This window comes from Bubalus bubalis, chromosome 20 (assembly GCF_019923935.1).
Source record: "Bubalus bubalis isolate 160015118507 breed Murrah chromosome 20, NDDB_SH_1, whole genome shotgun sequence".
Lineage (NCBI taxonomy): Eukaryota > Metazoa > Chordata > Mammalia > Artiodactyla > Bovidae > Bubalus > Bubalus bubalis.
In genome coordinates this window covers 64,009,301-64,035,582 of record NC_059176.1, presented here as the reverse complement: position 1 = coordinate 64,035,582, position 26,282 = coordinate 64,009,301, and the positions used below count along the sequence as shown (strand labels likewise).

General features: G+C 47.6%; 1 protein-coding gene across 6 annotated transcripts in view; it reads left to right on the top strand.

Annotated features, from left to right (window-relative positions):
- The first annotated feature begins 342 nt into the window (after positions 1–342).
- Positions 343–26,282, top strand: part of ADAMTS17 (ADAM metallopeptidase with thrombospondin type 1 motif 17) — a 396,657-nt gene continuing 370,717 nt past the window's right edge. For all 6 annotated transcript variants that reach the window (XM_044933289.2, XM_025271613.3, XM_044933288.2 and 3 more), the window contains exons 1-3: positions 343–506; positions 919–1,289; positions 13,179–13,332. In XM_044933289.2, the coding sequence (XP_044789224.2) occupies positions 428–506; positions 919–1,289; positions 13,179–13,332 (604 nt within the window). In that variant the 5' untranslated portion in view covers positions 343–427. The remainder of the gene's footprint in view (positions 507–918; positions 1,290–13,178; positions 13,333–26,282) is intronic.

Genomic DNA, 26,282 nt, shown 5'->3' with positions numbered 1-26,282 from the left:
CAATTTCTGGCCTGTCTTCCAGGGAAACAGAGTTCCAAATATGGGGACAAACTGAACATCAGTCAGGAGTCTCCCCGAGTGGTCCAGGATCGCGCGGCTTCACGCGGCTCCCTTGCGCCACCTGGTGCCCCATTCCCGCAACTGCCCAGAAACCACGTGTAAGAAAGTGCTTACAACCTAACTACGCACTCTGGGTCAGGTCCGTCCCAGCCAATCGGCGAGGGGGAGGCGGGGCGGGAGAAAGCGGGAGTCCAATCGTTGCCCGCCTCCCGAGAAGAAGGCGGGGCTTGCGATTTACCACGTTGGGTTTGTCCGCAGCGCTAATTACTTTTTCCGAAGGCTGGGGAGCCTCACTCCGGCTGGCGCCGCCGCCTCGCGCGCTCCTGCTCCGCAGCGGCCGCGCGGGGGGCGCCTGCTCCCGAGGACCATGTGTGACGGCGCCCTGCTGCCCCCCCTGGCCCTACCCCTGCTGCTGCTGCTGCTCTGGGGACTGGACCCGGGCACAGGTAGCGCCCCGCTCCCGCCGCCCCTTCGCCCGCGCCTCCCGCGGCCACCCTCCGCCTGCCCTCCCCGGCGGCCTCCGCCTGCTTGCGCGGCCGCGTCGCGGCGGCCAGCCGCTGACAGCCGCGGGGTCGAGGGGGCGCGGGCCGCGGCCGGAGGACTCGGCCCCGGGCGGCCGCCGGGGGTCCGGCTCCCCCGGGCGCCGCGTCCCCGGAGGGGCCCGGGCGGCCGCGTCCGGAGTGGCGCGGGGCCCGGGCGGCGGCGCTGGCCGGCGCGGAGGTGCCCGGGCGAGGGACGGGACGAGGGCGCCGTCTCGGGACCGCGCTGGCGCTGGATGCCCGGCGCTGGCCCCCGCGAGCGGCAGGCGGGCGGGAGGGCGGGCCCCGCCGCGCTGACGCGTCTCGTCTCTCCCCGCAGCTGTCGGCGACGCGGCGGCCGACGTGGAGGTGGTGCTCCCGCGGCGGGTGCGCCTGGAAGACGTGCACCTGCCGCCCCTGCCCGGCGCCCCCGGGCCCCGCAGGCGCCGACGGCCCCGCGCGCCCCCCGCAGCCCCGCGCGCCAGGCTGGGGGAGCGCGCCCTGCTGCTGCACCTGCCGGCCTTCGGGCGCGACCTGTACCTGCAGCTGCGCCGCGACCTGCGCTTCCTGTCCGGCGGCTTCGAGGTGGAGGAGGACGGCGCAGGCGGGCGCCACGGACGGTCAGCAGAGCTGTGCTTCTACTCCGGCAGCGTGCTCGGCCACCCCGGCTCCCTCGTCTCGCTTAGCGCCTGCGGCGCCGCCGGCGGCCTGGTACAGCCCTTGCCACCTCCGGGTCTGCTTGGCTATCTGTCCGGGCGCCAAGGGTGGGGGTGAAGGGAGGTCTCCGGGGAGGGCTGGGATGGCGGTGGGGCCTCCGATGTGCTCTGCCGCTGGCAGGAGGGAGCACCCCCAACCTCCCAGAGGGTCTAGGAGCAGAGGGCAAGAAAGGGGAGTCATCTCATTACCCAGCGCTGTCAGTTCTGCAAATTCAGAGGTGAGTCAGGCCAGCACCGACGTGGGGGTGCACCGCGAGAAAGCCGCAGCCTGCCCAGGGAGCACAGGTCCTGCCCAGATGAAATCCGCCAGGCCCTTAGACTGAGACGTGCACCTGGCCGGGATGTAGAGAGAGCCCTGTTTGCTTCTGCACAGGTGTGCTGTGTGCATGTCATGGGGAACACCGATCTGTATGTTCGTCTGTTCTTGAATTGGGGATCGAGTCAAGCATTGGCCTCCTTTTTGTAATTTTGAGTCTTTACTCAGGAAGGGATATTTGGAGGGGTCCCCAGACAGGCCGCTAACCTACTCTTCTTAGTTAAAACATGGGAGCCAGGAAAGAGAAGGTGTCCCTAATATTTTTACCTAATGCTGCAAGCAGGCATTTGTTGGCACCTACCCTCAGCTAGGCCTGAGGAATGCTGACCTTGGTTATAAGCCCCTCTCTCTGTCCCTGGAAGCTCTCTGGGTGTGGCAGTAATCTGCCCTTACCCACCACTGCTGCGGTTTCCGCACCTGTGGAGTGCTCGGAGGGAGGGAGGAAGTCCTTGGCGCCTCTGCCCTGCCTTTGCTCACACTGGCTCACTTGGTTACATTGGTGCCCAAACAACACTTCTCAGCTTCTCATCATGCCCCCAAGGAGCACAGATGGCTGGCAGATGGGCTGCCCCCACCCGGCAGAGCCTGGGATGGGCGCAGAGCACGCGTCTCTATCTTCTGGGAAAGTGGTTTCTGATACTCTTTTGTGTCTGTCCTTTCCTGGCACAGGAAACTGCTTTCCCCACTTCCACCTTCTCTCATTCCACCATCTAGAATTCTCTCGCCCTTACCCACATACCGTCCAACAAGTTGACACAAATCTGCCACAAAGATCAGAAACCCTGAGGGTCAGAGTCTTTATGTAAGACTGCTCGCTTCCCGGCAGTGTAGGGGACCTTAGGTAGTAATTCTAAACTTGGCTTTCACCAGTTCCCCTTGTAGGATTTTTTGAGTTCTGATAAGAATATGATCTCCATTTGCTGGACTGGAGAAATTGGCATCTTTGGTTAAATGAGGAAAAGGGACCATGGAGGGTCCTGGTAGGAGCTAGTGTGGAACAGCAGCAGGGAGTCTGAGCTGTGGGTGAGGAGGCTTAAGCAGGGGTGAGAAAGGCTCAGATCACTGAAGGACTCGGGTCAAGGCTGTATCATGTTCTGGGAGGGACTGGAAGGCCCACATCATTTTTCCTGTTTTTGCCAAAGTGTTTAAAGTCTAGGTCACATCACTGTACTGAACATGGAAACATCTGAATCCCATTTGCTGCGGTTTAGTGAGTTTCTGTAGAGGTCAGAGTTTATACTTCTTGGTGTAAAGTTTCCAGCGAGGCGCTATCTGCGAAGGATCTGAGAGTGGATATCTGGATAACACTGATTTAAAATCCTCCGGGAGTGAGTGCTGGGCCCTTTCACACATGGCTCTGAGCTGTGAGAGTTCCCTTCTGTCCTCCAGGTTTTCAGCAGGACTGCCCTTCCCTTCAGCACCATGTGAGGGCGCTGTGCTTTAGATAAAGGAACGAGGCAAAGAGGCTGCGTTAAGCATGTGCCAGCTGCAGTGGGGGCACCTCTAAGACTTTAGATTTAAAATTCGTACTTCTGTGGTTTCGTCTGCCTTGTGTGTCCCATAGATGTAAGCTGGACATTGGACACTTCTTTCTAATACACCCTATAGAGGAAGGGCAGGGGTTCAGAGACTGCTGGGTGACTTGGAGTGGACCTCTGGTGGCAAAGTGGTCCTGCTCCTCTAGAAAAGAAAGCAGCAGGAATGTAGGCACACCCCACCTTACTTTGATTTTGGTACTCGGTGTGCCTAAGACAGTTCCGCTGGGCAGTAATGTTGTGTTAGCCCCTCTGGACCATGGTAGAAGCCCCGTAGAGACCTCGCTCGGGTGTTGTGTGTTTTTGAGGACAGGTTCAACCATGAGGTATGGGGAAAGGAATAATGTCCAGTAGGTGAGTTTTGGTGCCCACAGCTGGGAGCATTCCAAAGGCTCGTTGTGTCTGAAGAATCATGTTGAGCAGGGCTGGCAAACTTTCTGCAAAGGACCAAGTAGTAAATCCTGCAGGCTTTGCAGGCCATATGGTCTCTGTCCCAACTACTCAACACTGCTCTTTGAGTGCAGAAGCAGCTGTAAGAAGGTAAAGAGACAGGTGGACATGGATGTGTTTGATAAAATTTTATTCCAGTGTTGAGTATGAATTAAACCTGCTGCATCTCAGGTCTCCGGAACGGCCTAATGAGGAGCGTTGCCTGCAGGGAGGCGTGTGCGGCCTCTGCTCCCTGAGCCGTCTCCAGAGACATTTGACACCTGTTTGAAGGAGATGCGTGATTAGAATAGATCGTTCCTTAATTGTGCGTGGGGACAGGGGAAGTAAATTTCACACTCCGTTTTGCTCTCCACCCTTGGAACCCCGCCTTTTGACAGTGGGTGGAGGTGGGGGTCTATGGTGTTTCCCTTCTCTGTCTTACCTTGAAAAGCTGTGCAAGCTGCATTTTTTGGATCTTCAGAGACCATGGGCTCAAGTATTAATTGGTTTACGTTTATGCATCTTCATTTTATTTACATTTCAGAGAAGTTCTCAGACATAACATAGGTTTTGGGAAGTTTCTGTAACTGTATTTTACTCCAAAGTGATGAACTCTGGGCATATGAAGAAGGTATTTTCTTTCCCAGAGGATTTATATGAGTTTGGATCAGCTGCCTCGTGTGAATGGGACCAGATCATGGAAGGCTGGCGGAATCTGAAGAAACTTCGGGTTAAGATTCACCAGAGCAGGCAGTGGAGATGGAACCCCAGAGACAGCGAGTTTCCGTCTCTGAAAAGACTCTCAGTGCTGCCTGTCGGAAAGAAGAGGATGGAGGGGCCGTCCTCATCCCCACATGAGAGGAGAGGAGGGCGGGCAGGCAGAGCGTCTGGTCTGCTGAACAGGGGCCCTTCTGCCTCACAAGCACCAGGTCAGGGAAGTCCTTGGCCAGAACATGTCCGCCTGTTAGCTGGGGCTGTGGCCTGAGGGGGTGCCCTGTGGGCGAGATGCTGGGGCCACACGGGACACCCAGAAGCTCTGGGGCATGGCCCTTTCTCCAGGCCACCCAGGAGGAACAGAAGGTCAGGGGTGGTCCCAGGACACCTTCTCTGGAGTCACATCCATGCTCCGAGAGATGCTGGCTTATGTTTCTGTCACCCAGGCTGCTCACTGGCCTCATGGGCCACCCAGCCTGGCTCTGTCTGTGCCCGACCACAGGGCAGGGGCTCTGTCTGCCCAGTGCCCGACCACAGTGCAGGGCTGGGGCGGGAGCCCCTCGCCCGTGCTGCTCCCCACACTCTTAGTTCCCATAGCTCTTCCTTTCAGTCTGCTCAGGAGCTTTTAGGAGAGTGCTCACCATTTCTACAGGCGAAGAAATGTGGTCCAGATAAGAACGGGGTGGGACTAAGGTCAGCCAGGCAGTCAGCAGGTGGCTTAGAAGAGTTGGGGGCCCATGCTCTCAAGAGGGCAGCGTGATATCAGTGATGAAGGGGCCAGTTTGGGAGGTTGCTGCCTCTCCCTTTAGAGTTGCCCAACTCGCTTTTCATTGCCCACAAAATTGCCCAGCTTTTAAATGCAGCATCAGTTGATCACTATAGCTGAGTAGGAAGCAGTCTTGGCAAAAGCTGTGTGGTGTGGAGGCCATTGGGAAGGGAGCAAAGAGACCTTATCCTTTATGCAGGTTATCCTGCATCATGGTATTGATACGGGTGTGGGGAAGGCACGCAGTCCTTAGTCTTTCAGCAGTTAATGTTACTGAAGAATTTATCACGCACAACATAAATGTATTTGGAAAATGCAAAACACATTTTTTAAAGCTTTGTAAAAAGGATCACTTGAGTGGATGTTAAGGAAAGCAAGGAGGGAAAAGACAGTTGTGAAATTTGGGATGCGGAGGAATTGAAGAGGAGAACCTGGAGCATAGAATTCTAAGGCCTCCCACCAACTCCTCTGGAAGGATGCTCACTCTGCTTGATGGTAACTCTGTACCCACCGCTCGTGAGCATCAGGCTGCCCTTGACTGTAACCTCGGATACCTAAGCCTGTCTAGTTACTTACCTAGGGTATGTAGCTAGATTTTCCCATCTTAACTTTGTATTTTTTTTTTATTTTATTTTTTAACTTTACAATATCGTATTGGTTTTGCCATATATCAACATGAATCCGCCACAGGTATACACGTGTATACCTGAACTTTGTATTTAGTTGGCAACCTGTTGAAGTACAAGATGGGATGATGACTGAAGATGTCTTCTTTGACAGCATTCTTGAAGCTTATTTCCTGAATTGGAGATACTGCAGCTCCTTGACCTTGGATATGTGCAACAGGAGATGTTTTTGCAGCCAGAACGTCCTGGGGAACCACTCAGAGTCAGCACCTTCCCCGTGCGTGTTTCTACACATGGGCTCACAGGTGCACCGTCACACCCATGTTCTTTCGGAAATAAGACTTTTCCGGGCTGTGATCTTGAGCAAGTCGCTTATGTCCTTTGAATGCCCCTGTCTGAAGTCACACAAGGGTAAATAGCATTGGCTTGCGTGGCTGTCGAGAGAAGGAAGTAAGATAAAGTCTGAAATCAGTTAGCGAGAGCCTGGCACGTTAAAGCATTAGAAACACATTTCTTCTCTTGCCCCACAGGCTGTTTCCAGACTTTTCCATTTATAGATCAACCAACCAGTCAGGCTGTTGACTAAATGAGCAGATCATTATCATATACCTGCCGTGTGTAGGACCCTCCGGTAGGCTCCCAGTGAGCCTCAGAGAGAAGTAGGGTATGGGGCCCTGTCTCGGAAGGTTCGCAGGGGAAGGAGCATGCTCTTAAGCCTGTAGGGTGGGGGTAGGGAGGGGGTTCATCCTTTATGAGTGGTTCTCAGCCCTGAGCTGGCATCAGAGTTCCCGGCAGCATTTGCTACCTGGCTTGCAGGGCCCCACCCCCCAGGTTTCTGATCCAGTCCATCTGGCGGTGGACCCGAGAGCTTGAGCTCTGACAGGTTCTCAGGTGCTGCTGCTGGTCGGGGACCATTTTGAGGATCACTGGCTTGGAGGCCATGAGGGGGCATTTCTGGCTACTAACCGGGGAGTCCCTGGGGAGAGCATTGTGGGGAGGACAGGAGCAGGGGGCGTTTGGAAGGGCGAGGTGATGGGCCTCAAGGCTTGGGTTGTGGAAACAGAGAGGAAAACTACAAGAGAGGGGTCTGAAGAAGGGGGTCTGTGACTGACTGTCTAGTGCTGTAAACAGGGAGGCTGACTTTGGAGTAAAGACCAAGAATCTGTGTTCAGGCAATTGACGTTTGCAGAGGCAGCAACATAACCCTGAAAGGGGGGCTCCTTGTGGAGGTTGGGAGGCCCCTCATGCCTGTGCTGTATCGGGGATGCTCCTGGGACAGGTTTGAGCCCCCCCAGATTCCGCTGAGGCCTCCCAAAAGTCTGAGGCCAGTGTAGCAAGGCCTGCAGCCCCAGGACTGTTTTTCCTTCTTGGGAGCAGACTTGCTGCTCCGTCCTCTCCAGCCACCTACACACCCCTCCACAGGGAGGAGGCCGTTGAAGACCCAGTCCAGTGAACCCAGGAGCCATGGCCTCCTGAAAAGGAGAGGCTTCGAAGGCTCCCTGGGTGCTGAAGTCCCCGTGTGGCCTTTGTAGGACAGTGAGGTCACCAGTCACTAGGCAGGTCCCCTCAGACAGAGGGAACAGCGTCAGATGTTTCCAGAACATGCATGCAACAGAGTTTCTTAAATGCATTTTTCATGTTATGCAAAGAAGTCTCACTAATGTTAGGAAGTTACAAACCTTTCTGACATTCACTCATTTTTCCAGCTGCAGGGAGAGCTAGTCCTGCTTCAGGGGATTGGGTGGGGTTAATAATACCCAGATTATAATGCTCTCTTAAAGCAGCACTGAAACCCCTCAAAGCCAGCTTCCAGAATAAAGGGAACTGAAAGGGAACCACTCAGAACTTTTGTAATATCAGGTTACACCTGATACATTTTATTTGCCCCAAACTTCTTTAAAGGTAAAGCATCTGCCTGCAATGTGGGAGACCTGGGTTTGATCCCCAGGTCGGGAAGATCCCCTGGAGAAGGAAATGGCAACCCACACCAGTACTCTTGCCTGGAAAATTCCATGGACGGAGGAGCCCAGTAGGCTACAGTCCATGGGAATCCAAAGAGTTGCACACGACTGAGCAACTTCAACAAACTTCTTTAGTAGGATACCAAATCTTAGAAGATGTAAGGTTTCTCTTTTCATTTCATCGAGGATTGTTGTCTCCTTTAAAAGCCAGAGGCCTCTGGGCTTCCAGTCCTGTCCGCCATGGGAGTCCAGTCCCCTTTAGATGGGGTCTGCAGTGCTCCTGCATATACTGTGATCTGAGGCGTTTCCTCGCTGCTGTCTGTGGAACAGGGAAGCCTTGCAAGAGCATTTCCCAGTGGCTCCCTTCTCGACATAAACAGTGAGCAGAGGAATAATGCAAACCCAGAAAGCCCTGCTCAGCTCTTGGGGCCACAAGGCAGAGGGCCCAGTCAGGAAGGCCCAGGCTGGTGCAGGCGCTCCATGCCCAGGGCACCTCCAGGTCCTGGATTGACGTGGGAGGTGGCCACCTCTCCAGCAGCCAGCTGAAAGCTAGGAAAGTGGTTCTTGATGCTGGCTGCATCAGCGTCTCCCAGTGAGTTAAAAAAATACCAGTGCCCGAGTTTTACCCCCAGAGATCTAACTCATGTGGCCTGGAGTGGGGCCTGGGCCTCAGGAGTTCTCAGAACCGGCCGAGGGACTGCAGCATGCAGCCGGGGACAGGACTGTGGGCGCGGGGCTGCGGGAGCACTGCGCTGGGGCCTTCTAGTCTGCGCCGGTCCGTCCACTTCATTCTGTTCCATCCATTTCATTTGAGTCCATCCCAGTACAGTCCAGTTCACTCACATTTTTCTTGAGTCACTCTCATGTGGCAGACATTGGAAAAATAATGAGGAATAATTCTGATCTTGCCTCAAAGACACAAACTATGCACTGGCCTGTGACAGATGCCCTCTAACACAGTGGTAGTGGGCTGGGACACAGAGTGCCGGGGAAGGGGATTGGTTTTTGTAGGGAAAGGGGAGGGAGAGGATGGTTAGGGAAAGGGCTGACAAGTTTTTCCCATGCTGAGATTGTGTGTGTGTGTATGTGTATGTCTCTGTGTGTATGTATGTATGTGTGTACATGTGTGTGTATGTATTTCTGTGCACGTGTATGCATATGTGTGTATGTGTGTGTGGGCATGTGTGTATATGTGTGCATGCATGTGTGTATATGTGTGTGCATGTGTGTATGTATATATGTGTCTCTGTGTATGTGTGTGCATGTATGCATATGTGGGTGTGTGTATGTGTGTGCACATTTATGTGTGTGTGCATGTGTGTATATGTGTGCACGCATGTGTGTATATGTGTGTGTATATGTGTCTGCGTGTATGTGTGTGTGCATCTGTGTATGTATTTCTGTGTTTGTATGTGTGTATATATATGTCTCTGCATGTGTGTGTGTGTGTATGTCTGTGTGTGTGTGTGGCAGGGAGGGTGGTGGTGGTGGTGGAGACAGCGCTTTTCACAGAACGTCTTACCACTGCGATGACCCAGTGGGTGTTGGTGAGGCTTCAGGGTGCCCGGTGGCAGCACTTGGGGAGGACAGGGGCAAGTCCCTCCTTGTGGTGGCTTCTGGACAGGTGGGCCATGCCCTGCGGCCCCTCCAGGTGCTCGTTCTGGCCACAGGCCTGCATGAAATTCCGGGCCCTGGGGGCTCCTGGCTGCCCGGTTGAGTACAGGTCTTTGGCCCATGTGTCTGTCTCAGCAGCTTTGCTAGTCTCTTTCTTGAGTAGATTGAAACCACCATGTGGTCCCTGTGAAAACGACCCTCTAAGGTAAAAACTCCACCAGGAGGTGGGACTGTGGTTTTGTGTGTGTGTATGTGTGCCTGCCCGTAGGCTTTCTTACAGATTCTCTGTGTTATGTCACATCAGAACTACTGGCTAAATGGTCTTTTACCCTGCGGCTTGGACACTGGGCTGAGTGGAGGATAACTGGCTTGGAAAGTGCTAGACACAAGGGGGCTTTGCCCTCCCGCAGCCTGAGCATTTTGGGGAGACTTGGGACCCTGTCAGAATGGAGCGTGTCCTCCAGGGAGCACAGCCTCCTTCCATGCGGGGCCCATCTGCCAACATTTGATCCTGCCAACTCAATCATGGACGTTTCCAGTGGCAGTTCTCGAGGGGTTCTGCCCTGAGGCTTTCCGGTGGGGATCTGCACTGCCCCCCACAACCACCTCCCTGAAGTATCACAGTGAACAGACTCAGGTTTTAACTTCAAAGGAGAGGGGAGAAAGCCCTGCTTCCCGGCAAGGCATGCAGTACCACTTTAAGACAGTTTTATTTGGGCAGTAAAATCTCTTGAGTTGTTCTTGGCAGAAGTTCTAATGAAATGGAAACCTTGCAATCTGCTTAGAGCAGTAAGTATGGTCTCACCCTGTGATTTGGGGACTAGAAGTTGCAGGCGATCTTCATAATTGATCTGATTTATTTCCAGAGGATTCGAATCGATGCATCCTTTCAGAAGGTAGAGGAGTCTGTATCCTTTGGTGTGAGTAAACTTTGTAGCTGAGGCTGGAGGAACTGCTGAGCTGTGGTGGAGACCAGTGCTTCTCAAAGTGTGGTCCTCAGGCCTACAGCAGAGGTGCCACCTGGGGACTTGTGAGAAATGAGTGTTCTTGCTGAGCATCCACGCCCTCCAGCTGATTTTGATGCACACTGGAGTTTGGGAACCATTGCTTTAGTGTGTTTACAGCTTTTAGAAAGTAGTGTGTGTGGGGGGTTGGGGGGAGAGAAGCAGGGATATTCGTGACAGCCTAAGACAGATTGGCTCTACCTCCCGAATCTGTGCTGGCAAAGGTGGTCCCAACCATGAACCCAGAGCCGGGGCTGTGGGCTGCAGGGTCCAGCGGGCAAACACGGATAATAGCCAGTCAGGTTCCTTGTGGGAGGCTTACCTCGTTTTGTTGATGATTCAGAGGGAAGCTAGCGGCAAGTATCCTGGGAGGAGGGCAGACTTTTAATGCTGTTAGCATTGGTTCCAAACGAAGGGAAAAGTTCTCTGCATTGTGTACTTGTTTTTAAGAATTAATAGTCACTCTATTAAAGTGGCAAGTTGTTTTTTGTTCAATTTACAAATCACGTTCTCATTATAATGTAGCAAGTTTTTGAAATTCTTTTTAAGGAGCCTTTGGATAACATTTGATCCTGTTTACAAATCTGGTGATGAACAACATTTAAACCTTTAAAACCATGTTTAGAAATTTACCATATTCAGTTTCATTTTCAAGTTCTTTTGTAGTCTGATTAAAGAATAAATCCTTTGCAAGAACTTAAATGGTTCTTCTAAATAATGAGTTAATAGTCTTGTAAAGAAGTCTTAAGTTCTCTTATACATTCTGATACTGCTTACGAACCTGATAAGATTTTAAAATTACAGGTCTAAATCACTGATGTACTTTAAATTAGAACCTAAATCTAATTCATTACTCTACCAAATTCTCTTGAAATACTGAAGAAAATATATAAATCTCCTGTCACCAAACTATTAACACTAAGATCTGACTCCATCCTCTCTATTTGATTCTAGTAATTCCCAGGGATAAGTTTCTATATAAAATTCTAAATAGTCTAAGTAGGGATTCTAAATAGTCTAAATAGTGATGCCTAGGCAAAGAGTCGGACACGACTGAGCGACTGCACTGAACTGAACTGAGGGATATATATTGGAGAAGGCAATGGCACCGCACTCCAGTACTCTTGCCTGGAAAATCCCATGGATGGAGGAGCCTGGTGGTCTGCAGTCCATGGGATCGCCAAGAGTCGGACACAACTGAGCAACTTCACTTTCACTGTTCACTTTCAGGCATTGGAGAAGGAAATGGCAACCCACTCCAGTGTTCTTGCCTGGAGAATCCCAGGGATGGCAGAGCCTGATGGGCTGCCGTCTATGGGGTCGCACAGAGTCAGACACGACTGAAGTGACTTAGCAGCAGTAGCAGGGATATACATATATACTTTTTTTTTTTTTTCCTATTAAGGATATAATTGCCATTCATTCCCAACATTTTTGGAGGTACCTGCTCAGGTTGACTTTTGGGGGGGTGACTTCAGTTCAGTTGCTCAGTCGTGTCCAACTCTTTGCGACCCCATGAACTGCAGCACACCAGGCCTCCCTGTCTATCACCAACTCCTGGAGTCTACCCAAACCCATGTCCATCGAGTCGGTGATGCCATACAACCATCTCATCCTCTGTCCTCCCCTTCTCCTCCTGCCCTCAATCTTTCCCAGCATCACGGTTTTTTCAAATGAGTCAACTTTTCACATCAGGTGGCCAAAGTATTGGAGTTTCAGCTTCAACATCAGTCCTTCCAATGAACAACCAGGACTAATTTCCTTTAGGATGGACTGGTTGGATCTTCTTGCAATCCCAGGGACTCTCAAGAGCTTTCTCCAACCCCACAGTTCAAAAGCATCAATTCTTCAGCGCTCAGCTTTCTTTGTAGTCCAATTCTCACATCCATACATGACTACCAGAAAAACCATAGCTTTGACTAGATAGACCTTTGTTGGCAAAGTATGTCTCTGCTTTTTAATATGCTGTCTAAGCTGGTCATAATTTTCCTTCCAAGGAGTAAGTGTCTTTTAATTTCATGGCTGCAATCACCATCTGCAGTGATTTTGCAGCCCAGAAAAATAAAGTCTGACACTGTTTCCACTGTTTCCCCATCTATTTGCCATGAAGTGATGGGACCAGATGCCATGATCTTAGTTTTCTGAATGTTGAGCTTTAAGCCAACTATTTCACTCTCCTCTTTCACTTTTATCAAGAGGCTTTTTAGTTCGTCTTCACTTTCTGCCATAAGCGTGGTGTCATCTGCATATCTGAGGTTATTGATATTTCTCCCAGCAATCTTGATTCCAGCTTGTGCTTCTTCCAGCCCAGCGTTTCTCATGATGTACTCTGCGTATAAGTTAAATAAGCAGGGTGACAATATGCAGCTTTGATGTACTCCTTTTCCTATTTGGAACCAGTCTGTTGTTCCATGTCCAGTTCTAACTGTTGCTTCCTGACCTGTATACAGGTTTGTCAAGAGGCAGGTCAGGTGGCCTGGTATTCCCATCTCTTTCAGAATTTTCCACAGCTTATTGTGATCCACACAGTCAAAGGCTTTGGCATAGTCAATAAAGCAGAAATAGATGTTTTTCTGGAACTCTCTTGCTTTTTCAGTGATCTAGTGGATGATCTGGGGGATGACTTAAAAATAGTTTAAAAAGTTTAAAAAAAAAACAAAACACAATAATATACCTTTGAAAGTGAACACAGAGAATGGGTGCTGTCGTGCCCCAGCCTCTGCCTTCCGTCGCTTGATCCCCATGCTTCAGGTCACACATGAGCTCATTCTTGGGCTCTGTGAATCAGCGGAACCTGCAAAGCAGCAGCCCCAGCACGGGAACAGGCCTCAACTGGGTGGCCTTCCCAGCTTCTGCCGCTGGGGTCCTGGACGGGCGTGAATGAGGATGACTGACATCTGTTTTTCTCTTTCTGGGCAGGTTGGCCTCATCCAACTTGGGCAGGAGCAGGTGCTCATCCAGCCCCTCAACAGTTCCCAGGGACAAGAGCATCTGGTCAGACGCAAATGGTCCTTGACACCCAGCCCCTCTCCCGAGGCCCAGATACCTGGGCAGCTCTGCAAGGTCCTCACAGGTGAGTCTGGGAAACAGCGTGAATGACTCACAGCACGTGCCTGTTTGACACTGTCACACATCCCTAGACCATCCCCATTGATGTGTCTCCAAATGTACTGAAATCCTGTGAGCAAGAACTTAGCTTTCCTGTATTTTGAAAGCTATTTTTTTTTTAATTGCCCATAGGCCACTTTCTTTTCCTTTCTATGTGTGTTTATATCAGTGTTTCATGTGTAATTAGCCCTTTGAAAAAAACATTTGTAGAAAGAACCAAGGATCTCTTTTTGTTACATCTCAATTTTATAGACCAGGAGCAAGTTGAGGCTTGAAAAACCTCAATGGCTTATCGTGGTCAAGTCCAAGGTTGGTGGCAGAGCTACAGTAATTCCTTCCCTGGACACCATGGCCAGAGCATGCTCTTCTTATACAGCGGTCCTCTGTCTTGGCTGCAGTGATCAGAGTCAGCTGGGGAACTTAGGAAACAGTGGTTCTCAACGTGTGACCCCTGGGCCAGTAGCACCAGCATCAGCAGGGAGCCTGTTAGAACTGCGTGTTCTCATATCCCCATCCCCAGCCCAGCCCCGGATCAGAAACCATGGCGGTGGGTCCAGGTAAATCTGGTCAAGTTAGGTGTGAGAGCCATTGTTTTAAAAAGTGCTGTGCATTAGCCAGTCCCCACAAATCCTGATCTAATTGGTCTGGCATGACTTGGGTGTGTTTTTAAAGGTGGTTCTGATGAGCAGTTTGGGCTGAGAACCCAGGGTTCTTGTGCTCTGCGGCTCTGTTTGGGCAGCCTGTGGATTACCTGTCGGTGTTTAAGGACTTCTCACGGTGCTGGATCACTGGCTGTCTGCCTTTCGGTGTCCCTTGATAAAGATGATAGTCTACGGCTTGCGGGTGGTGCTTCTTCCCTTTTGGGTCAGTCTTGGTGAATCATTTTTTTCTCTATCTCCTCTCAAAGTGAATGGTGATCATTCTAAATCTGTGCGTTTTCTGCATTTCTGAAAAATTGTTTCGGAGGCAGAGGTTCTCGGCACTGGCTGTCCATTGGTATCACCTGGGGCACCTTAACAACTAGTCACACCCCGGTCCTGCCCCCAGAGAGCCGCTTTTATTGGTCTGGGGTGCAGCCGGGGCATCTGGCGATTTGAAACCTCCCCAGGTGGTTCTGATGTTCAGCTGGCGCTGAGAACTGCTGCCCTCCGACGTTTTAAACATGAGTAATAGCACCTGTGGACCATCGCAAGCGGGGTTTTCTCGGGTGAGGACCGCCAAGCAGGACCACAGAGTAAAACCCAAGAGCAAATATGTTTTGTTCCTACTTTTCCTCTGCTCGAGCTGGTGCTCGTCAGCTGCTAGTCAGTGACCAGAAACTCGGGGTGCCTGTGGATGGTATTGTGGAATATTTGTGTGATTACCAGCTGCCATCCTCTTTGGGGCCGTGATACCAAGGATTGCTGACAAAATGATAAATTGTGCTGATATTTGCATTTTTGTCCCTAAGGTTAGTTTGGAGGCACTCTTGAGAGGCTGTTTTGCCTTTAGTGAAGGAAATAAAATGTGCAAAGCCAGGGTAGGGAGGATGTGATGGAAATTAAGTTGAAACAAGCATGGTCATGCAAGGCTGCAGAGAGAAATTTCTGAATTTGCCTAAAAAATAATCCTCTTCCCAACCTCCAGATCTCTCGTCAACATGCTCTGCCATGCAGGAGCACGTGTTTGTTTAAGGTGATGCCAACTCAGGCTCTGTCTTGGGTAGGAACACAGACTTAGGAGAAAAGTATAGATTTTGCTTCTGGTCCTTCTTGAATTGTGTGAAATAGTAAACTTTGTTGCTGTGTGAAGAAAGACAACAGGCCTTCTCAGAGGCTTAGCTAATAAGCAGTTAATTAGGCCCTATCTAGTTTGGATTAACTTTTAAACATTGGGGGTTTAGAAACTGGAAAAATTAATTTACCGGGATGCCAGCAGAATACATTCTTGAAGTTTCCTGGAAAGATTAATGAGGTTAATTCATGATTTCCCATGGGAGCATGTTCCTTATGGCTGAGCACGGCAGTCACCAGCGTCATCGTGCCTTGTCACTGATCTTGTGTTATCCCGACCTTGGACGTGGCCTGCGGGTGGGCAGCTGGCTCAGGCAGGTGAAGAGCAGTCTGATAACTCTTTCTCCTCCGTGAAGCACTCAATTGCTCCGCTGATTGAGTCCAGGTAAGCCACCATGCTAGGGGCAGAGAGGCCGACACAGGGAAGGCCACCTGGGAGGAATCACTGCCTTCTATTTTGTACCACAGAGGCTGCATTTCCAGCTCAGAGGCTAGAGGCTAAAAGATTCAGGGCTTCCAGAGAGGGGACAGGCAGATCCTATTTCCTTTATAGCTTCTTTTAGGACCTTATAAATTAATTCATAAAATATCACTCCAGCTTGGAACTTGGCATGAAAATATGGAGCCTGTGAGCCTTTTTTCCTTTTCCTTTTTTTTTTTTTTTTTTTTTTTTTTGGTGAGCATGAGTATTTGAAAATATTTTTGGCTATTCTTAAACACTAAAATGGTACTTTGGGTGTTTTGAAAAGATGCTTGATTTTTTGAGTGGTTATTTTGACTCCAAAACTTTTTGTCTGCCTGCTATGCTTATTTTAATTTCTCCATTCAGATTTAGTTTAGAATCTTCCCACTAGCACTTTCATGGTTTTTAAGTAATAATTTGAATCTCTTCTCATTCACTATGGTAGATGTAAACCTGTGGATGGTTGAAGTAGATTGTGAAATAATAAAACTAGTTTTCTATGAGGCCCTGTCAAAATAGGAATCCTGCAGTGTTTTGCTTGGTGGTGGGCTCTTTAGAACACAAACACATCAATGCCATTCTGTGAAGTCACTGATGGCTACTTTATAGTTTGTTTTGTTATGATTGTACTGAAAATAGTACAGTTATTTTATAGTATTGTTTCATTCACTTATAGCATTCTAAAGTTAATTTTAGTGAGTGTTTAGAGGATATCATAATGACTCAGAAGTTGTGTATTGCCAATTTATGCAAGAATTTGCATGTGTAGTAATATCTGTATTTACTCTGTAAAAAAATATTGGTTGGAAGTTGTGTTTGTGTTACTTTAGATTCATTTGGTTGGAAATGACAGACATCAAACTGGCTTAAACACTAAATGATGTCACTGCCATGGGCCCCTGGAGCTGAGGAGCGGTTAGGAGGCTGGACCTCAGGTCAGCCTTGGCCATGGCGGTTCTGTATCTGGCAGCTTTGTCCTAGCTGGCTTCTCTTCTGGTGATAAAGAGGTCCCTGGGATGAGGAGCTGAACCCTTCTGTTTAATCAGGAGTTTGGGTGGGTTGGCTTGGATCGTGACTTGAATTCCTTCCGGTTCACCCCTGGTTTCATATGTCTTGCGGCAGGAGTGTAAGAGCGTCACTCAGTCCCCACCTGACAGTGGACATGTCACTCTGCTTTCCATCCTCTCCTGACTTCCTGTAAGTCAGGTACAAGTCTGGTGGGATAGATTCAGGACACCTCTAATCCAGATTGAGTCCTTCATTCTAGCCCATGTGGTGGATGAGACTTTGGCTGGTTCCTTCTGACTTCACCGAGTCCTTGTCAGATGCCTGTTAACTCCTCACCCGACCTGTGCCCCAGGGGTACTTGGCTGCTGGTCTTTGCTCAGTGGGAAGGGCTCAGTTCCCCTAGCATTTGTCACCTCTAAAGTCATTGGAGACCTCAGGTCTTCAGTGTATGAAGCAAAATATGGTTTTGTCGTTTATCCAGTGGGTTTTGTTTCAGTGGTGGTGACGGTCTTCCATGTTTTTCTGCATCTTCAGTGGAAGAAGAAGCCGAAAGAAATGGAATTAAATTTGTACTTTGTGTTTTTTCATGTTAGTATTTTAAGTGTGAAATATTAGGTCTGAAAAGAGACCCTGATACTTTAGAATCATTATTCCTGAGAAGGAGAAGAAGAGGGATGCTAGAGGCCCACCTCTTGCCTCCCTAGTGTGTGACCCCAGAAGGGTCCCTCGGCATCTCCGTGCCCTGTTGGTGTGCTGGGGCTGCTGGAACACACTGCCATGGACCCAGCAGTGTGAACGGCAGACACTGTTTCCTCACAATTCTAGATATAGAGCCCCGAGGTCATGGGGTCAGCAGGGTAGGTTTCCTCTGCAGCCCCTCTCATTAGCTCGTAGGTGGCTGTCTTCTCCCTTTGTCCTCTCGTGGGCTCTTGGTCTATGCGTGTCTGTATCCTGATCTCTAATGTCAGTAATATTGGAGCCCAACCTCATGACCCCATTTCCACTTGATCACCTCTTTAAACACCCCTTCTTCAAACACGGTCACATTCAAAGGTGCTGAGGGTTCGAGTACACAGTTCAGCCCACAGCAGCCTGTTTTCTCATCTGTGATGCTGATATGATGCCAGCCTTGTCTGCTTCTCAGGGTTATTGCTGAAGAATACAGAGGTGAGAAGGTGATGGTACCACTTTCAGCCACATTGGTTGGGGGGCTGTTCATAAGAACACTTACAAATGCCTAAGAGACAGAAAAACAAACTTAGAGGAAATTGGGAATGGGCTGAACAGAGGGACCCTTCCAATAAGAATAGATATCATAGTTGGCTTGTTCATCATCTATTCATGGTTTTTTCTTGATAAATAAATAGGAAAGGAGCTGTGTAGCCTCAGGCGAGTTTAGAAAGGACTGGGCCACTGGTTTCATCATTTGAAGCACACTAATATCTACCTCTTGGGGGTTTTGTGTGCTTTAAATGAGATAATGCGTACTTGTCACTTAGCAACTAACAAATATTATTTGCAGCTGCTGTGGTTATAATTATGATTCCTACCCCCATTCTTTAATATCAGGGGACCACTTCAGTGCCCTTGTTCTGTATTAAGTGGGAAAGAAAGAGAAACTCTGTGGCGCACTGAGCTGAAAGCTTAAAGTTCTCATTATTATTCTCAGATCTCTCATCCTTGCCTCTTGAGAAAATCTGTAATGCTATGAGAGAATCTTAGTGTTTGTAGACTGAAAGTTACCCCTAGAGGTCATATGCTCTTGTTCTTGTTTATTCGGTCATCAAGTGTTCACTGACCCTCTAGACATAGAACATAACTGTGGTGAACGTGACACAGATTGGTCCCTCCTCCAGGAGGCTCATAGAGGAGCTAGAAGTAAGTGAAAGTAGCAGGTATAAATTAATTTTAGTTGTAAAATACTTTGTAAAAACTGAAATACTTTTTTAGCTATAAAAATAGGCGGGAAAAAACACAAAAACTGAAAGCCCATGTGCTCAGCATTCAGACTTAACCAATGTTAAGTTCTGGTCACATCTGCTTCAGAATATATATCTTTTTTAAGAGAAATTCATATTTATGGCTATGACTTAGTATCCTTCCACCGCACCTCTGTTATCCCCATAGCTTACTGCCTAGAAGAAACCACCATCCTGAGGTTGGTGTGAATCCTTCCTGTCCATGTTTTCTGAACTACTACAGTATTTGTGATATATAGTCATAAACTAGATGTTGTGTTGTTTCGTATGTTTTAAAATTTGCACAAATGGCTTCATACTGTGCAGTTTGCTTTTATTATAATAATATTTTTTAGGTTTATCCATGTTAATGCAAATCTAGTTTATTTTAATTGTAGAAAATTGTCTGTTTCATTAATCTTTTCAAAGCACTAGCTTTGGTTTTATGTTTTTCTTCCTTACTACTTTTTTTATTTCCATTTTCTTTAATTTCTATCTTTTTAATTTTATTTTACATTCTCTGGATTTAATCCTGTTGCCTTTTTCCTAACTTTTTGAGTAAAATACTTAACTCATTAAACTTTATCTATCTTAATTTTTCTGTATATATTTAAGACTATACGTTTCCCCATAAGCGTACCTTTGACCTGGAGGAGGGCATGGCAACCCCCTCCAGTGTTCTTGCCTGGAGAGGCCCACGGACACAGGAGTCTGGGGGTTGTGGTCCATGGGGTCACAGAAAGTCGGACACAACTGACGACTGAGCAGCAGCAGCAGCATGCCTCTGACTGCATACAGATTTTGATATATTTCCAGTATCCAGTCCTAGACATTCTCCAAGATTCAAAATAATTTTCTCCTAGAGGGGCAGTACAGTGTAGATACTTAAGAATTTACAGATAGGTCTACTGGGTTTGAATTCCTGCCTTAAGCCATTTACTGGCTTGAATGACTTTGAGTACTTTATTTAATCTTTTTGTACCTAAATTTCTTTATTTGTAAAAATGATCAACAGTTGCATGTACTTAATAGAATTATTAAGATGGTTAAATAAATTAATGTATAATGCACTTACAATAATTTATGGCACTAAGTATTCTCTATTATCTATTATCATTACAGCTTTATATTATTTATAAATTTTTATCGTATGTTTTTACCACCATTCAAAAATGAATTTATAGTTCTCTGTTTAGCAGTTAAAAGATGTGGCCCATGTCAAGTTTTCCATTTGGTTCTCTTTTTTGTAATTTTAGGATCTCTACTGAGGTTTCCTATATTTTCATCCATCAAGAGCATATTTTCCTTTAAGTCTTTAGGCATGGTGATAATAGTTGCTTTAAAATTTTTGTCTGCTCTTCTAACAGCTGGATTCTCTTGGGATTTTTTCCTCCATTTATTGTCTTTTCTGTTGAAAATGGATCACATCTTCCTGGTTATTCATGTATCAAGTAATTTTGGAATGTGTTCTGGGTGTAAATGTAATGTTTTGAAGTGGATTCTATTCTTCTGGAGTATTTTAGCTGCCAATTTAATACTCTTGGACTCAAACTGCAAAATTTATCTCTAGGGCAGCATCTCAAATCTCAGTTCTGTTTTTTTATCCTTAGCTAAAGTCTCTTCCATGTAGGGATCATTTAGAGATTTTGATATAACTGATATACAGAATTTTGAGCTCCCTCTTTTTGGAGCTCTCCTTTCTGATATGCCCCACTTAGTTTCTAGTCACCTTTTTGCTCTGAACTCTGCCCTCTGGTTCTTTAGGCCTGAGAGTTGTGGAAATTCTATTGGAGTATAGCGCTGACCTGGAATAGAGCAGTGACCTGGAGTATAACTCTGACCTGGAGTATATATCGCACTAAGTAGGCCCACGTTCAGTCCCCTGTGCTCTTCTGTTCTTCCAAGCACTGCTGCTGCTGCTGCTGCTAAGTCACTTCAGTCGTGTCCGACTCTGTGCAACCCCATAGACGGCAGCCCACCAGGCTCCCCCGTCCCTGGGATTCTCAGGCAAGAACACTGGAGTGGGTTGCCATTTCCTTCTCCAATGCATGGAAGTGAAAAGTGAAAGTGAAGTCGCTCAGTTGTGTCCGACTCTTAGTGACCCCATGGACTGCAGCCTACCAGGCTCCTCCGTCCATGGGATTTTCCAGGCAAGAGTACTGGAGTGGGGTGCCATTGCCTTCTCCGTCCAAGCATGGACTTCCCACCAAAGTCTTCCTGCATTAGCTTACTTTCCAATAATTTAGTCAATGGAGTTTTTTATTTTTTAAGTTTACAGTTGCTCTCTGTAGGAGGTATAGGTCTGTTAGAAGATTATTGGCCTGCATTCCATATGATATTGATTCTTTGCTAATGGTTGAGATTTGCACTGTGGCTTAAAATATAGGTATTTTTGTTTTAATACATGTTTTATATGTAAATTAGAAGAATATGTATTCTTTAATTGTGAACATCATTCTCTATATATTCATTAGTTTAAATTATTGTGATGACAGAATCATTCATATCATTGTTTTGTCTTGTTTGACTTGTTTTAATCTCATAAAAATCTCATAAGTTGTGGTTTGGCCTATTAAACCTTTTAATTCTATCAATTTTTTCTTTATAAGTTATGAGGCAGTATTGTTTGTTGTGTGGCCATATTCCTGGTGAATTATTTCTTCTATTATCATGTAATAGGGCCTTTTTTATCTCTGGTAAAGCTTTTGGCCTTCTCGCTATTTTCATCTAATATTAATATTGCCAGTTAATTTTTATTTTGGTTAATGTTTACATTATTCTTATTTTTCTTTAGTTTTATTTTCAGTCCTTCTCTATAATGATGTTTTATATGGTTTCCTAAAAGTAATATGTATTTAAAAAAATGTTTTTTAAATGAATTTTAAAAAATGTCCAATTTAGGAACATCTTTATTTTCATTGACAGGGTTAGGATTTTTATGGTGTTACTGATATAATTACATTTATTTCTGCCGTCTTTTGTTTTCCATTTATAATGCCGTGCTTTTTCTTTGCTTCTGTTTCTTTTTGTTGTTGTTTTCTTTCTTTCTGTTGGTTCCACCAGCTTTTCTTTATTCTTTTTTCTTCCACTGGTGTGGAAATTTTATAAAATTTATTTCCTTTTTAGTCACTTTTATCCTAAAATTAAAAAAGAAATTGTCCTAAGGAAGTCTGAAAGTGTCAGGTATCTTTCATTCATAATACATGAAACTTCAAATGCTTTAGCTTTCATTGTCCTTGTAATTTTTGTCTGTTAATTATATATTTTTTGTCCCCTCTCATTTAATCACAAAAATCATCATAAACTGCCCAGCCTCCATGTCACTGAAGAAAGCTTCTTCCCTGTTATCTGTTTATTCTTCTTCTAGAACCATTAGCTGATGTGGATCTCCCTAGTCTGTCTTCCGTGTTTTGTAACTTCTTTTTATCTATTTGGTCTCTTTATCTCTATATTCTATATTCTGGGTAATTCTCATTTGTCTCTCAGTTCACCAGTTTACTCTTAAACTGGGTCTAATCTCCGTTTAGTCCACCTACTGAGTTTTTAATTTTAGCAATTATAATCCATACATCAAGAAATTATATTCCATTATTTTCCAATTCTATCTGTCATTTTCATAGTGTCTGGTTCTTTCATTATGATTTTTCCTTTCCTTTGTCACTTTGTTTTTTTTAAAGCATAATTATTTTGTCTTTTTTTGAATCATTCCACCTTCTGACTTTCCTGGAGTCCTGATCTTCCTGTTTGTTGTATTTGCTCACTCTCTTACACTGGGCCACATTCTCCTATGTGGATTGTAATCTCACACTGTGAGCTCAATTTAGGCTGATGTATCCCCTCCTCTCTCAGCCCCCACTACCCCTTCTTCAATGAGAGTGTGCTATGCTCTGGGCTATGGAAGAATCTTCACCAAGTAATGTCACATGTCTTCTTGTCTGATGCCCCAGGACCTTTTCAAAGTACAAACATGATTTCTACTTTTGTGTTTTTCCTTAGGAAATCTATACCATGAGAGTGATGCTTATTGGTGTGTGTGGCACAGGCTGAGGGGTTTGCACTGAGGCTCAGCGACATTCCTCTGGCATTCACAGCTCTGCACAGAGGAATCTTCCTGGTACTTCCGTGTCCTGAGTCATGCCAGGGTCCTGGCCAGATCTTTTCATCTTGCTGTGGCAGAACACACTGGCCCTTCACCCTTTAGGCTAGTATCTGTGCCTGATATCTGCTGGCCTCTCAGAACACTCATTTGCTGTTCCAAGTGTGACAGTTCTCTAGGTATTGGCCATCCTTGATGACCGGGACCCCCAGGGAGGCTGTGGCATCTGAGGCCCCGCTCAGTGGTCCTGCCTGCGCCCCACCCTGGGGGACTGCAAGCACAGATGCCTTCCCGTGGCTCAGAGGACCAACCGCCCCCACCAGGGCGGGGCAGTCATCCCTACCCCCTCTCTGCTAAGAGTCCTGCCCTTTCTCAAGGGCACCCCTTCGCCAAGTGCTGTTCTTTTAGGGAGCCAAGGTTTCAGACACAGTGGCCAGAGGGCAGCTGCGTCCAGACGTTTTCCACCTTGGGCTCTATAAAGTGCCTTCAGTAAAGGAACGCAGAAGCCATCTGTGGTGATAGCCTAAGGAAAATACCGCATTAGTGCCACAGTAAATCAGCGTGCTGAGATCACTCCCTGCTTCTTTCACGGACCGCAGCTACAGACAGTCTCCTTGTTGTCTGAAGAAAGTGCTCAATGGTTTAACCCCAGACTCCATAGGACAGGTCTTGAGTTTGTTCTCTTAGACCGTAGGAGGCAGCTGTCATGTTCCTGGCACTGTTTCTTGGCGCCCTGTGGCACATCTGATGTGTGCCCGCCCCCTTATCGGGGGGATCTGGTACAGGTGTCAGCAGTTGGCTGAGCAAGGATCTCCCGGGAAGACCCAACGGTCAGGCTCACCTGCACACACACACCCGCTTCCCTGGCTGCTGGTGCTCGGGAGGTGGGTGGGGGGATACTTCTGAGATCACCAGCTGTTTCTTAGATCAGTGTCTCCTGGAAGAGCCCACGGGGCACCCGGTGCAGTGTGAGGGTTCAGTCATAATCATTTCTGCATTTGCTGCTGTTTTCCAGGCTTAATTCTCATAAGCTTTGAGGGGAATCTCTGATCTTGCCATTTGCTTTATATGAACCATGCATTTATCCAAGTCCCTCAGATCTCATGTTTATTTCTTTTTAAGACAAGTGACTGAGAAAATCTTTTGGATTTTCTTTTGGGGTGTTTGGATGGCTAGGGGATGTGCATTAATCATCATTTGGAAAGAATAAAATTATTGTTTTTATCATTATTGTTTCCTGAAGCTGTATGACTCCCTGAACTGGGGGCCTGTAAAATGGGTACTGCCTGTCTGAGTGTCCTGGGAATGAACACAGCCCTGGACTGAACCTTGCTGACACTGGGCATGATCTGACTCTGCTTCCCAGGATGCAGAGGTTCTTACAGTCTGCAAATTTTCTTTTCCCCTGTGTTTCTTCATCTGTAAAAGAGGGCTAGTACTTTTCTCAATATTTCTACTTCACCGGGTTACTGGGAGTTAAATGGGCTAATGCAAATGGTTTTTCATTAAGTAGAAAGTATTACTAGAACAGTGTGTTATCTCTATAGAAACGGCCCACAGAGTGGGTTCCCTAAAGCCAAACCTGAGTGCGGACTTGGGTACAAGTGATTAGTTTAGGGCAGGGAGGGGGTCCCCGGGGAGCAAGAGAGAGAGACAGGGGAGCACATGCATATGCAGTGGAATCCAGCAGGAAATCCAGGGGGAGGTGAGTGTGTGCCAAGGTTGTTGCTATGGGCAATAGGGAGGCTGTGTTGCCGCAGTAGGAACTCTAGGAAGCATGGAGAGTTATAGAGCTGTCCTGAAGATGTGGATGGTGGGTTGCTGGAGTGTTTTCAGTGACTCCTGTCTCCTTATGCTCTTGCATGGGCCGATGGAACTTCTAGGGCTGAGAGCCTCCAAAAAAGAAAGGCGAAGTTCCTATGCTTGGGGAAGGGGTGTGCCTTGGGGCAGGAGCCACTACAGGGAGGCACAGAAGGAAAAGAGGACCCTGCAGGAGTCCCGGCTGGGAGACGGCGCCTAGCTGTAGGGACCCCTGGCCTTTAAAAACGGTAACGTGTCAATGCACGGCAAAACCACTACAGTATTGTAAAGTAATCAGCCTCCAATTAAAATAAATAAATAAAAAAAAGAAAAATGTTAACAATTTAAGAAAACTTGTTACCTTCTAAAAATTCCTGTATATTCAGTTAGAAAAGTTCTTCCTGTGTGAACAATAAATTGACCTAGTATAAATCGCTTCTTCCATCCTTCCTTCCTTTTTTTTTTTTTTTGAACAGTATGATCCAATTTTGTTATAAAATTCAACCAACTTAATTGTAAGTTTATTTTTTTTTAATTTTTATTTTATTTTATTTTTAAACTTTACAATATTGTATTGGTTTTAGCAAATATCAACATGAATCCGCCACAGGTATACACGTGTTCCCCATCCTGAACCCTCCTCCCTCCCCGTACCATCCCTCTGTGGAGCCTATTATACAGAGTGAAGTAAGCCTTCCTTCCTTTTTAAAAATTTAGTCATTCAGCAAAAATAGCTCTGCGATCTCTAAAGGAGTGAATAGGGCACTGGAGACGTAGGCCTCCTGGGAGCTTGGTGAGGGCCATCTGGAAGGGAACTGTAGCCTGAGGGACCCACCTGTGCTCTTGGGGCTCCCTCCAGAGGCTCTGCTTTCTGGGCTGGTGGCTGGAGAATCAGGAAAAATGGGTAAACCAGGCCTGGAGGCAGGGTTTGAATGAATCTTTATGTAAATATTAATTTTATTCTATGTGCTCAGTGACTCTGTGCGTGTGTTTTCTCTAAATTGGCTTGATTATGTTTGTGTTTAAACTTGTAATATGCCCTGTTACTCACAACAGTGCTTTACTCACTCAGCCAGTGTTTATCTGACGCCGACTGTTTCAGGGCTGGTCCCGGGCCTGGGGCATCCTGTAGTAAACAAGAGATACGAGTCCCTGTTCTCAGGGAGCCAGGGAGCCCACGCTCCAGTGGCTGTTGAAAGCTGATTGCCAGTCTCATTCTGGATGGGCCCTAGGGAAGTAGGTCCCCAGTCCCGTGACGGTCCCTTTCTCCCTTGCCTACCTATGAGGAGCCCAGATCGGAAGGACCTTCTGATTCCCAGTGGAACTTGCTGGGCTGGGTGGAGAGAAAAGATTGACGACTGTGACTCTGCAGTCTGAGCAGAGATGACGAAACACGGGACGGGAGTTCTGAGGAGCACCCCACCTCTGCACTGGTGGCTAGGTGCGAGGGCAGACGTCTCACTTCCCACACTGCCTGCAGTGCGCTGGCCTGCGGTGCGGCCTCTAATGCTCTTACAGTTCTCTGCATTCCATTTTCCTGTGGGAACAGATGGACTCAGTGGGGTTGGGGTGTCGCCCTCAGACCTCCAGTGGAACACTGGAGCGTGTCCGTGGTGTATCTTCCAGCATCCTGCAGGCACTGCAGCAGGGACCCCTCGCTCCTGGCTTCCCTGCTTCCCTTCCTCCTCTGCCTCCAGATGCGAACACTTTCCAAGGTGCATGTGTGGTCACTCCTGCCCTTTTTTCCCCCATTCTCTTGGGGTCCTCATCTGGTTCTTTCCTGGAGCAGTACCCCCTTGCCGTTTGTCTCGAGCCCCT